The sequence below is a fragment of the Aythya ferina genome (genome assembly GCF_964211825.1).
Source record: "Aythya ferina genome assembly, contig: HAP1_SCAFFOLD_37, whole genome shotgun sequence".
Lineage (NCBI taxonomy): Eukaryota > Metazoa > Chordata > Aves > Anseriformes > Anatidae > Aythya > Aythya ferina.
This window is the reverse complement of record NW_028181461.1, coordinates 427,352-440,595: the sequence shown is the minus strand read 5'-3', so window position 1 is coordinate 440,595 and position 13,244 is coordinate 427,352. Positions and strand designations below refer to the sequence as shown.

At 51.0% G+C, this 13,244-nt stretch overlaps 2 protein-coding genes across 2 annotated transcripts; one reads left to right on the top strand and one right to left on the bottom strand.

Annotated features, from left to right (window-relative positions):
* Positions 1 to 5,147: 5,147 nt before the first annotated feature.
* LOC311428283 (olfactory receptor 14A16-like) lies at positions 5,148 to 6,074 on the top strand (the record flags this gene model as incomplete). The annotated part of the gene is made up of 1 exon (XM_084539809.1): positions 5,148 to 6,074. One exon carries the CDS (start codon positions 5,148 to 5,150, stop codon positions 6,072 to 6,074), a length of 927 nt encoding a protein of 308 aa, XP_084395935.1.
* Positions 6,075 to 11,347: 5,273 nt separating this feature from the next.
* On the bottom strand, positions 11,348 to 12,274 carry LOC311428282 (olfactory receptor 14C36-like; the record flags this gene model as incomplete). Its single annotated transcript, XM_084539808.1, has 1 exon — positions 11,348 to 12,274. One exon carries the CDS (start codon positions 12,272 to 12,274, stop codon positions 11,348 to 11,350), a length of 927 nt encoding a protein of 308 aa, XP_084395934.1.
* Between the last annotated feature and the right edge of the window lie 970 nt (positions 12,275 to 13,244).

Sequence of the window (13,244 nt, the reverse complement as noted above, 5' to 3'; positions counted from 1 at the left end):
TTGTCTTCCAAACAAAGACTTCTGTAACATCTGCTGTCTTCCAAGACTTGGTCACATGTTAATGGAAAGAAGAAAACAAAACAAACACTCTTCAAGACAGCTGTTGCACAGGGTTCTCCAGGGATGAGGTGTTTTAGTGCAGGGGGTAACTGGCTTTGAGAAGGTTTAGAAACAGTCATGGAATGTGTCTACACAGCATCAAGGGTTTCTGATTCTAATACTGCCCCTCATGACATGTAGGTTGGAAGTGTGCAGGACATTGCGATGGGACACAGCCAGGAGAGCTAACCCAGAGTGATCAAATTGATGTTCCTCATCATCCAGCACCCCCTGCAACCTACCACCTGACTACCAAAAGCATGCCATGCACACCAAATACATGTCCTGTGAAGAGCAGCTGAGAGAGTTGGGATTAGCCTGAAGAAAAGAAGACTCCAGGAAGCATTATTGTGGTCTTCCAATACACAAATGGGCCTATGCACATGTGTAGTGACTAGACTAGACAAGACTAGACTAGAACAGAATAGTTCAGTTGGAAGAGACCTTCAAAGGTTGTCTGGTCCAACTACCTGATCTCTCCAGGGCTAAACAAAAGTTACAGCATATCAATGAGGGCAATGTCCAAATGCTTCTTGAACACTGACAGGCTGGGAAAAAAAAAAAAAACAGGTCTCAAGGAAGCCTATTCCAGTGTCTGACCACCCTCACAGTACAGACAACTTTCCCACTCTCCAGTCTGGACCTCCCTGGTGCATCTGTGTGCCATTGCACACTTTCTCTGATCATTTACCAGTGAGAAGAGGTCATCACCTCCCTCTCCACTTGCCCTCCTAAGACAGTGGCTGAGAAAAATTAGGTTGCTCCTCAGCTTTCTTTTCTCCAGACTAGACAACCCAAGTGTCCTCAGCCTCTCCTTATAGGACATCCCCTTTTACCAGTATTCCCTGTTTTCCCTTGGTTTCTCAACTGACAAGAAACCTGGTCAGATAAACTCGCTGGAAGAAACATCCTCTCTCATACTCTCACCAGTCAGTGTGACTGACCAGGTCTGGCTCCCTTCACTGCCTCCTTTATCACTTGTTTGTCAGGTTTGTGTCCCCAGATGTGTTGTGCTTTATCCCCAGGAGGTAGCCAAGCACCGCACAGACACTCTCTCCCTCCCTACTCTTAAGATAACAGGGGGAGACACATAGGATAAATATCTGGAGAGACTGTATCAGGGAGTGTAGTGATAGGACAAGGGGCAGTGCTTTTAAGCTAAAAGAGAGCAGATTTAGATCAGATCTAAAGAAGAAATTCTTCACGCAGTGGGTGGTGAGGCTCTAGAACAGGTTGCCCAGAGAAGTGGTGGGTGCCTCATCGCAGGTAATGTCTAAGGTCAGGTTGGATGGGACCTTGGGCAAACTGGTCTAGTGGGACGAGACTCTGCCCATTTCACAGGGACTGGAACTAGACCTTAAGGTTTTTTCCAACCCCAAATATTCTATGATTCTATGAGCTTGCTGGGTTGTGTAGTCTGTGTAGACAGAGGGATTTCATTTGCAGTGAAAAAGATTCATTCTCCGGAATATTAACAGGTGCTTGAAAGAAATGGAATAAAATTTGTGTGTGTCCTAACTAACAAAAGGACAAGAAAAGATGATTCCCATATCAAACATTTATTTTGATTTAAGAGAAAAGATAGCACTGGAAATAGGTGTCTCTCCCTAGCTGACAGCAGGAAGAACAGTGATTGCATTGGTTTAATTCCGAGCTGATTCCCCTGGAGGACCAGGAACTTGCCAGGAGCTCCCTGCGCTGTTCACAGTAGAGGCAGTGAATGGTCACTGTGTAACATAGCCAGGGCAGTTTCCAAATGTGAGTCATGGGAGAGAGCAGAGTAATACATCTGGATTACATTAAGGTATCCTCCTAGCCTTTGGACAGCAAACAAAGAATCACAGAATCACAGAATCACAGAATTTTCTAGGTTGGAAGAGACCTCAAGGTCATCGAGTCCAACCTCCAACCTAACGCTAACAGCCCTCCACTAAACCATATCCCTAAGCTCTACATCTAAACGTCTTTTGAAGACTTCCAGGGATGGTGACTCCACCACTTCCCTGGGCAGCCTGTTCCAGTGCTTCACAACCCTTTCAGTGAAGAAGTTCTTCCTAACATCTAGCCTAAAACTCCCCTGGCTCAACTTAAACCCATTCCCCCTCGTCCTGTCACCAGGCACATGGGATAACAGACCAACCCCCACCTCGCTACAGCCTCCCTTGAGGTACCTAAAAAGAGCAATAAGGTCGCCCCTGAGCCTCCTCTTCTCCAGGCTGAACAAGCCCAGCTCCCTCAGCCGCTCCTCGTAGGACTTGTTCTCCAGGCCCCTCACCAGCTTCGTCGCCCTTCTCTGCACCCGCTCAAGCACCTCCATGTCCTTCTTGTAGCGAGGGGCCCAAAACTGAACACAGTACTCGAGGTACAGCCTCACCAGAGCCGAGTACAGGGGGACGATCACCTCCCTAGCCCTGCTGGTCACGCTGTTCCTAATACAAGCCAGGATGCCGTTGGCCTTCTTGGCCACCTGAGCACACTGCTGGCTCATATTCAGCCGACTGTCCACCATCACTCCCAGGTCCTTCTCTGCCTGGCAGCTTTCCAACCACTCATCTCCCAGCCTGTAGCTCTGCTTGGGGTTATTGCACCCCAGGTGCAGGACCCGGCACTTGGCCTTGTTGAACTTCATGCAGTTGACCTCAGCCCATCGGTGCAGCCTATCCAGATCCTCCTGCAGAGCTTTCCTGCCCTCAAGCAGATCGACACATGCACCTAACTTGGTGTCATCTGCAAACTTACTGAGGGTGCACTCAATGCCCTCGTCCAGATCATCGATGAAGATATTAAAGAGGACCGGCCCCAGCACCGAGCCCTGGGGGACGCCACTAGTGACTGGCCTCCAACTGGACTTGGCTCCATTTACCACGACTCTTTGGGCCCGGCTATCCAGCCAGTTTCTAACCCAACGAAGCGTGCGCCAGTCCAAGCCAAGAGCAGCCAGTTTCTTGAGGAGAATGCTGTGGGAAACAGTGTCAAAAGCCTTGCTGAAGTCAAGGTAGACCACATCCACAGCCTTTCCCTCATCCACCCAGCGCGTCACTCTGTCATAGAAGGAGATCAGGTTCGTCAGGCATGACCTGCCTTTCATAAAGCCATGCTGACTGGGCCTGATCGCCTGCTTCCCCTTCAAGTGCTGCATGATGACTCTCAGGAGGATCTGCTCCATGAGCTTTCCTGGCACTGAGGTCAAACTGACAGGCCTGTAGTTTCCCGGGTCTGCCCTCCGGCCCTTCTTGTAGATGGGCGTCACGTTTGCTAGCCGCCAGTCGATTGGGACCTCCCCCGATAGCCAGGACTGTTGATAAATGATGGACAGTGGCTTGGCCAGCTCCTCTGCCAGTTCCCTCAGTACCCTTGGGTGGATCCCATCCGGCCCCATCGACTTGTGCACATCTAAGTGCCGTAGCAGGTCACCAACCAGTTCTTAGAAGAAGGAGGTGCCTTGGTTGGCTTAGTTGAAACCTTTCCATCAGCAGGGAGAAGGAAGATCCATCCCTGTTCTTGCAGGAGTGTCCTGCCTAAAAACATGGCATTAAAGGGTGATCCTTGGACCTCATCCATTTTCTGAATAAGGAAGGATGGAGCTGGAAATGAGATTCCTTCAGCAGCTGAGGGAAGGAACATCAGTGATTACTTCAGTGTGTTTCAAAGCTGATTCCCCTGGAGGCCCAGGGACATCTCAAGGGACATGAGAGAGGGGAGAGACAGAGAGGCATTAGGCTGGAGCTGTGCTGCTGAACTGGGCCGTGCTTCTCAGCCCAAGGGGAGCTCCTGGCAAGCGGGCAGCACTGCAGAGAGACAGCTCTGCCCAGAAGCTGCTCCTCTGCACAGCACAGCAGGGCTGGGGGCACTACCTGCAGGGGACAAGGGCGGCTGAGAGAAGGGAGGGTGATATTAAAGGCAGTGTGGAGGGGGGATGCTGAGAGCTCACTGCAGGAGAAATCTTCAGAGCCCTGAACAGGGTAAGTCTGTGGCTGCAGGGTAATGCAGCTGTTGTTCCTGGTGCCATCTCCAGATTTTCTGGCAAATCCCACAACCTATGGGATCTTTCAGGAGAACTCTTTGGATATTTATCTTTGGAGAATTCTCTTTGGATAACAGAAGAATGACAAGCTCCAGAGCAGGGATTACCTACCAAAGCTATCAGTGGGACAGGACATGAGGGTTCCTTCTCACAGGACCAGCTGCAGGCTGTGCAAGCAGGGAGCAAGCAAGGGTGCCCAGGGCTGTGGTGCAGAGCAGGGTCCCTGCTGTGCCCCAGGGGCTGTGTTCCGGGGCAGAGCCTCTCCCACCTGTGAGGCTCTGCACTCGGCCTGCCTGGGGAGCTGCCCAGAGTGCTGTGGGGAGAAGCTGTGGCTGGAAGGACCAGAAGGCCAGGGCCGGACAGGGTCCTGCTGCCGGCAGGGTGCTGCTACATGGGCCAGGCTCCTCATATCTCCCCAGCACCCCCAGGGCATTTCTGGGGGAGATTCTTGACAGGGAAGATCAACACATGCCATAACTGAAGGAATGGCACTCTCTGAGGTCTCATTTTTCAACTTCCTGCTTTGGACGGCAGTCAGGGAGATGATAATGGTGTTGTTAGGATTGTAGAAGGGACCTAAACTCATAGAGCATTACAGTTAAAAGAGATTTGTAGGTCTTTGAGGAAACTCATATATTCACTCCACACCATTTAACCTACAGGCAGCACCAACACAACCTTCTTTGTTTCTTTGTGGAATTGTTGGATGTCCCTTTCATCACTTGTAAATAGGGAGATGCCTCTGGCCAGTGGATACCTGAGATGCACCCCTGGTGTTCTTTACCAGCAGCACTGATTACTGCTGAGATTACAGAGGATCTTCATGGTCTCTGTGGCATCCTTAGGCAGAGAGATGCAGAGCTCCAGGCAGGAGCAAGTCTTCTTGAGATGAAGATGCAGTGAGGATACAGCCTTGTTAAGGATGTTTTCTTTGAAATAAGGTTTAGTTTTTGCTTAGAAAAGTCTCTCTAACATGTCACTGTCTATTCCTCCATGGACAGGCAACCATGCCCTGAGGCAGCAAATGTCCAACAGCACCTTCCCAACAGAGTTCCTTCTCCTGCCATTCGCAGACACACGTGAGCTGCAGCTCCTGCACTTTGGGCTCTTCCTGGGCATCTACCTGGCTGCCCTCCTGGGCAATGGCCTCATCATCACAGCCGTAGCCTGTGACCACCGCCTCCACACCCCCATGTACTTCTTCCTCCTCAACCTCACCATCCTCGACCTGGGCTGCATCTCCACCACTGTTCCCAAAGCCATGGACAATTCCCTGTGGGACACCAGGGCCATTTCCTCCTATGGATGTGCTGCTCAGATATTTTTCTTTTTCATTTCAGCAGAGTTTTCTCTTCTCACCATCATGGCTTATGACCGCTACATTGCCATCTGCAAACCCCTGCACTACGGGACCATAATGGCCAGCAAAACTTGTGTCAACATGGCAGCAGCTGCCTGGGGCAATGGCTTTCTCTATGCTATGCTGCACACGGCCAATACCTTTTCCCTCCCCCTCTGCCAAGGCAATGCCCTGGACCAGTTCTTCTGTGAAGTTCCCCAGATCCTCAAGCTGTCCTGCTCAGATGCCTACCTCAGAGAAGTTGGGCTTCTTGTAGTTAGTGCCTGCTTAGCATTTGGATGTTTTGTTTATGTTGTGCTTTCTTACATGCAGATCTTCAGGGCAGTGCTGAGGATCCCCTCACAGCATGGACGGCACAAAGCCTTTTCCACATGCCTCCCTCACCTGGCCGTGGTCTCCCTGTTCATCAGCACTGGATTATTTGCCTATCTGAAGCCCCCCTCTGTATCCTCCTCCTCCCTGAATCTTTTGCTGGCAGTTGTGTATTCAGTGGTGCCTCCAGCAGTGAACCCCCTCATCTACAGCATGAGGAACAAGGAGCTCAAGGATGTAGTGTGCGAATTGGTAACTGGACATTTTCAGAACCAATAAACTGCCATTCTTCCTCTGCATATCATTTATAATGTAGCTCATTACAGGCCTAGTTGTTGGAAATTTGTGTGTGGTTGTGTTGCATTATCTTTGATTTACGTGTGATAGTGTTGTACACAAAAATGTCAGTATTCATCCCCTTCCATTTCAGTATCTACCTGTCTGTGTGACTCTGAGACAAGGAGTAAACGAGAAGCTACGCTGTGTATTTAAATAAAAGAAAGAACCCTGCTGTGATTTGCTTGCCTGAGATCCTTCCTCAGAGACCTGTGGTGGAGCTGCAGGGGCACTTGGATGTATGGAAAGGTGGAGGGAAAAAGAGTCCTGGCACAGCAGCACTGCCAGGGGGCCCCAGGATTTATTTATTTATTTATTTATTTATTTATTTATTTATTTATTTATTTATTTATTCTAGGCTGCTCTCTTTCACCTCCCACATTCCTGTTCAGAGCCCTTGTGTTACTGTGAGGACTGATTCTTCTTGTTGCTCAGGAGAGGCAGGAGAGCATGGAACATACAGAACATGAGTCTGTCCAATGTGGAGGCACCCATGTGCTAAAGCATTCAAGGTGCTAAATCAGCGCAAGGAGAGCTCTGCAACTCCAGGAAACACAGCAGGCATAGGGAAAACAATCTGCTGGATTTGTTGTTATTCGTCTGGTGAAATTTCATGGACTGAATACAGTGAACCACCCCAAAACATCTAATGACATTGGAAATGAGTTGGACTTGATGATCCTTGTGGGTTCCTCCTTGTCAGGCTATTCCATGAGTCTCTGACTCTGAAGAAGGCCAGCTATCTGTACGCACCCTCCATGGCCAAGGAACCACTTGTGTGGGAGGCAGTCAGTGGCAGTGCCCCCCACCAGCTGGCTCTGCCTTCACAGCCTGACCAGCACGGCCCTGCAGAGTGCCCCCACAGCCCCGCGCACCACAGTCCCCTCGCTCTGCAGGGCAGCACCGCCAGCTGGGGGGCTGTGGGCAGCATGGGCAGGGGCTGCAGGAATGGCTGCTCAGGCCAGCCCAGATGTGCTGGGCTGGGGCAAGGCTGTGTGGGACATGGGGTGTCCTGGGAGCAGAGCAGGGTGCTGTGTGTGTGCAGTGGTGGTGCCTGAGGAGCCCCAGGGCCAGCAGTGTGATGCTGTGCTGTGCTGTGCTGTGCTGGGGAGCGGGGCTAGCATACAGGGTTGCAGAATGCCTGTGGGAAGGGAATTTCCTGCAAATTTCAGCAGCAGGGACACTGCCACTGCCCTCCACTCCTCCATTTGCTGCTTTGGGGCCTTCCCAGCCTGGCTGCTCTTCTGGGCTGGGCTGGGCTGGGGAAAGGAGAAGGAGGTGTGGAGAGTTGGGGATGGGCTGAGCTGGGCTGGCCTCCTGGGAGAGACAGGGAGGACCAGCAGAGCAGGATCTGGGCTGGGCTCTTCTCTGGACACCCTGTGGGTAGTTAGGGTCTGGCGTCAGGAAGATGTCGCGCTGTACGGAAAGGTGGAGCCCCTCCCTTGACGGGCAGTAGCGCGTGGTCTGTGACATAAGCAAGCAGAAGTGACGTTATGGGCCTCGGCTATATAACACCATGTGACTCGACAATAAACGCCATTTGCCATCCACCACATTGGTGTCTGTGAGCCGATGGACCGAGCGGCCTGGGGTTGGTCGCCATGCCGTTCCTGAACCAGGTCGCCACTGCCCCCTGAAGGCAACAAGTAGTGCCGAAACACGGGAAAACTCCTGGATTCAGGTGAACGGCGGCTGGAGTGGCGGGACCAGCCCGGCAGGGAGGACGCTCCCGGACCAACAAGGAAGATGGAAATCCTTGTGAAGGTCGTATCAAAATTATGGAAGCTATGGGGTGGGTCAGCTGAGGAAGCCAGGGGTGCCGGTGGGGAACCAGAGTCTGAGGAAATCTGGGAGAGACCACAGCCATATACGCCCCAATACGGCGCCGAACTAGAAGACGAAGGGTGGGGCGAAGATGCCTCCAGCGGGAACGGGGAAGAAGTGCTAGGTTTAACTAACATATGCAAATGGGAGGAGGAGAACAAGAAAGAGAACGGCTGTGGGGGCGACCGGGGAGGAGGTAGAAGCGCGAGAGAGGGGCAGAGAGCCAATCTGAACGTCCATCCGAAAAAATGCTCTTGTGGGGCAAACGCCTCGCCGAGAAGGCAGCGGGGCGAGCCACAAGGGAGAGAACAGCCCACCTGCAAGGGTGGTGGGCAGGGCTGGAACTCGATGGGAGCGTACCGGAACTTGGAGGTGACGAGTCAGTCGAGCTCCAACTCCGGATCAGATACTGATTCAAATTTGGAGGAAGAGGAGGAAATGGGGACAGATGGAGTCAAAAGCAAAAACATCCCCATCCAAAATAAAGCTGCACCGCGAGGGGGAGAAATTCCTCTCACGGATTGGAGGAAAATTAAGATTGCGTGTGCTGACTGGGCTCCATCGGCCACGCTAGCGTTCCCGGTCCGGGTGACAGACCAATAAACCCTAAGGATGTACAAGCGATTGTTAAAGCCATCGCGGATAAAGGACTTAATTCTGCAATGGTCTCCACCCTCATAGATGGTGTTTTTAGGGGAGACGATATGCTCCTGTTTGATATAAAACAAACTTGTAGACTGATTTTTGATGGGGCAGGGATGATCGTTTTTAAACAAGAGTGGGAGGACAACTGTACGAGACAACTGGCCCAAGTAACTGGGGCGGATCACCCACTATATGGCTCTAGCCTGCAGCGGCTAATGGGTATGGACCTAACAATGATCACCCCCCAGGCGCAAGCCTAGGGCCTGTGGGCCCATGAAGTTATGGCAACTACTCGTGTGGCCAGAGAAACTATTCAGACAGCCTCTAGAGTTATTGCCAAACCATCGCCATGGTCAATAATAAAACAAAGTGAAAGTGAGAGATTTACACAATTTGTAGATCGTCTCCAGGCAGCGGTCGACTCTTCATCACTGCCTGTGGAGGCAAAAGGCCCAGTCGTAGCAACCAATGGGTCCTGTCCAAATGTTGTTGCCTATGAACTCTATGATACCGGAAGGGCAACCTTGTGCCGTCCTTGATATTAAGGACTGTTTTTTCTCGATACCTCTACATGAAGAAGACAAGGAGCGGTTTACTTTCTCTGTTGTGTTTCCGAACAGTCAACACCCCAACTTACGCTTCCAGTGGAAAGTGCTGCCTCAAGGAATGATCAACTTGCTTACTATCTGCCAGAACACAGTGGATCGGGCGCTGGCGCCAGTTCGGCACAGTGATCCGACCACGACTATCATCCAATACATGGACGATATCCTGATAGCTGCGCCGTCAGGAAGTCAAGTGGACCAGCTAGTGTCAACAGTCTCAGAAACTAAAAACAAAGGGGTTTGAAATTGTGAGCGCGAAAATTCTCGAGCGCTAGAAGAAGGCCCATCAGTTATAGTTAGAAATGAGCTGGGAGAATGGGAACAAGGGTGGAAATTAGTTCTGACAGGGCAAGGGTATGCTGCAGTCAAAAAAGATGGCAGGGTCAAATGGTGTACGCTTAAGTCCATCAAACCGGACCTTCAGAATAAAACTAATGAAAACTGAGTTTCTGTTCACAGGAACGGATCATCGGACACCCCCATAATCCGTATACCCCGGTGACAAGAGAAGCCAATAAGTCGGCAAGCGTCCTGTCTAAGCCTGAGAGTTCCACACTGGCAGAATCCAGAGAACAGCGAAGCGGCCTCCGTGGGTGGGGGGCTGCAATGCCTTTGTGTAATCTAATCTTTGGACCTTATATACTAAATAAGCTTGTGTCGTTTGTTAGAAGTCGGTTAGAGAAAGTTTACATTATGTTGGTAGAACACCAACAACTACTTTAAGAGTGTATTTACTCAGGATTACCAGTTACCTCCTAGTTTTCTCCTGGTTATTGTGCCTTATGTTTTTTATTTAAGTTATGATGTCTGCCTCTTAAGATTGTTATCAGAACTGTTTTTTAGATGGTTATATTTTAGCTAATTTGGTTGTGCATAGGGAGGGGGGAAATGTGGGTAGTTAGGGTCTGGCGTCCAGAAGATGTCGCGCTGTACAGAAAGGTGGAGCCCCTCCCTTGATGGACAGTAGCGTGCGGTCTGTGACGTAAGCAAGCGGAAGTGACGTTGTGGGCCTCGGCTATATAACACCATGTGACTCAATAATAAACGCCATTTGCCATCCACCACATTGGTGTCTGTGAGCCGATGGACTGAGTGGCCTGGGGTTGGTCGCCGTGCCGTTCCTGAACCAGGTTGCCACTGCCCCCTGAAGGCAACAATTTCCAATGTCACGGATGGTTTTGTGTGGTTTACTAGATCCAGTCTATGAAATTTCACCAGAGGTGTAACAAATAACTCAGCAGACTTCTTTCCCTATGCCTGCTGTGTTCCCTGGAGTTGCAGAGCTCTCCTTTGCCTGTTCCATCCCAGATCTTGCATAGTATCTCTGGGTGGCTCTACCCTGGATATGCTCATGCTCTGTGGGCTCCATGCCCTGCTGATTCCTTGACACACACTGTCCCTGATGATTCCCTGGGCACTTCTGGCAGCTTCCACTTCCCTCTAGAAAGATGCCTGCCTGCCTTCACACGTACTGCATGCTGTGGACACAGGCTGGTAGAGTCACCATATCCACGCAGGCAATACCAGAATCAGCCCTCCCTGCCTAAAAGCTGATCCTGGGTGATCAGCTGATCTCATCCTCATAAGCCCACAAGGAATCAAACAAAGCAAGGAGCCTCCTTCAATTCCATTCCTTTGCAATATCCATGACAGCAGCTTTGGGAGAAGAGCTGAGCCTTCAGGCACTGCCCCAAGCAGATGCCCTTTTATGCTGGAAATGCTGGTACGGAGCCAGCTGTGTTAGAGACATGCCCCTGGCCTGACCCTGCCTGTGGACAGGAAAGACCAAGCCCTGGGGATCCCTGGCAGTGCTCCTGTGCCAGGACTCTCTACACACAGCCAAGTGCCCCTGCAGCTCCACCACAGATGTCTGAGGAAGGATCTCAGACAAGCAAGTCACTGCAGGTCCTTCCTTTTATTTAAATATATCTCAAACACACTTTAAATACACCTTGTTTCCACCACTTCTCAGAGTCATTCAAGACAGGTGGGTGTTTACATGGAAGAAGATGAAAAAATAATTTCTTTTTGGACAATATTACCACAAGAAATGAAAAGCAAAATGAGAAAAAAAAATAAAAATACATCTCACCTGTAATGAGTTATATTATGAGTGATATGAGAAGGAAGATAGACAATTTGTCACTTCTGAAAAACAGTCATGAGGTTCCACACTGCATCCTTCAGCTCCTGGTTCCTCATGCTGTAGATGAGGGGGTTCACTGCTGGAGGCACCACTGAGTACAAAACTGCCAGCACAAGATTCAGGGAGGAGGAGGACATGGAAGGGGGCTTCAGGTAGGCAAAAAAGACAGTGCTGAGAAACAGTGAGACCACGGCCAGGTGAGGGAGGCAAGTGGAAAAGGCTTTGTGCTGGTCATGCTCTGGGGCAATCCTCAGGACAGCCCTGAAGATCTGTACATAGGACAGCACAAGGAAAACAAAACATCCAAATGCTAAAACAGCACTAACCGCAACAAGCCCAACTTCTCTGAGGTAGGCATCTGAGCAGGAGAGCTTGAGGATCTGGGGAATATCACAGAAGAACTGGTCCACAGCATTGCCTTGGCAGAGGGGGAGGGAAAAGGTATTGGCAGTGTGCAGGACAGTGTTGAGAAAACCACTGCCCAAGGCAGCTGCTACTATGTTGACACAAGTTCTGCTGTCCATTATTGTTCCATAGTGCAGGGGTTTGCAGATGGCAATGTAGCGGTCATAGGCCATGATGGTGAGAAGATAAAATTCTGCTGAGATGAAAAAGACTAACAGAAAGGTTTGGGTAGCACAACCTGTGCAGGAAATGGCCCTGGTGTCCCACAGGGAATTGGCCATGGCTTTGGGGACAGTGGTGGAGATGGATCCCAGGTCGAGGAGGGCGAGGTTGAGGAGGAAGAAGTACATGGGGGTGTGGAGGCGGTGGTTGCAGGCTACGGCAGTGAGGATGAGGCCGTTGCCCAGGAGGGCAGCCAGGTAAATGCCCAGGAAGAGCCCGAAGTGCAGGAGCTGCAGCTCACGTGTGTCTGTGAATGCCAGAAGGAGGAACTCAATGGGGAAAGTGCTGTTGGACATTTGCTGCCTCAGGGCATGCACGTCTGCACTAGGAGAAGATAAAAGTGAGAAGTAAGGTAGACTTCTCTGAGGAAAACCCACTCCTCCTGCACAAAAATTACTATTCCATGTGGTGAATGAAGAATGAGGCACCTCATTTAACAGCCCTGTCACCTGAATGACAGTGTGCCTGACAGTGTAAAATGGAGTTTGGGCACCTTGTTCACCAGCAGTCCAGTTCAGAACAGAAATTTACACCCACCTGATCCCTAGACAAAGAAGTAGGAGACCCACAAACATATGGAGAAATAAGAGAGAATACCACAATGCTCCAAACCAATGACATAGCGAAAGGCAGATGGGCATGCAAGAAAGCCTTCAGCTTACCAAGTTTTCATGCCAACTAGGAGAGTGACACTGCAGGGCAGGTACTCTTAGCCTCATCGTGGTGTATCACCTTGCAAAACACAGGCTTCTCTCCTCTCCGGGAGGTCCAGCTGAGGAGGAGGTGGCTCATGCCCTAAAACTCCTGAAGGCAGAGGCTGTGCTGTGTGGCAGAGGAGAGCAGGGGGTTGCTGCAGAGAAGGTGCCTGCACTGCAGGCCTGGCAGGGAGTGCCTGAATACCACCTCCCTTCGTGTTTCAGGCAGCAGCTCCCTCTCCCTCCCTGCCCAGGTCTCTGCTGCCTGGAGTTGTCCCTGCTGGCAGATGCTTCCCTATTCCCACATCTTCTCCCTGCCATTGCTCACAGATCCTCATCACCTGTGTGCTCTGCTCTGCAGACACCTCTTGTCCCAGACAACTGCCCAGGGACATTTCCCCATGTTCAGTGGATATACAGCAGCTCTGTTCTAACAAGACTAAACAAGAACTGGGCTCTCTCCGGGTAGGCTGAGTGCTGAGCCTGGCAGGTGGCAGAGGCCGTGCCCCGGCACACAGACCCTGGGGCACAGCAGGGACCCTGCTCTGCACCACAGCCCTGGGCACCCCTG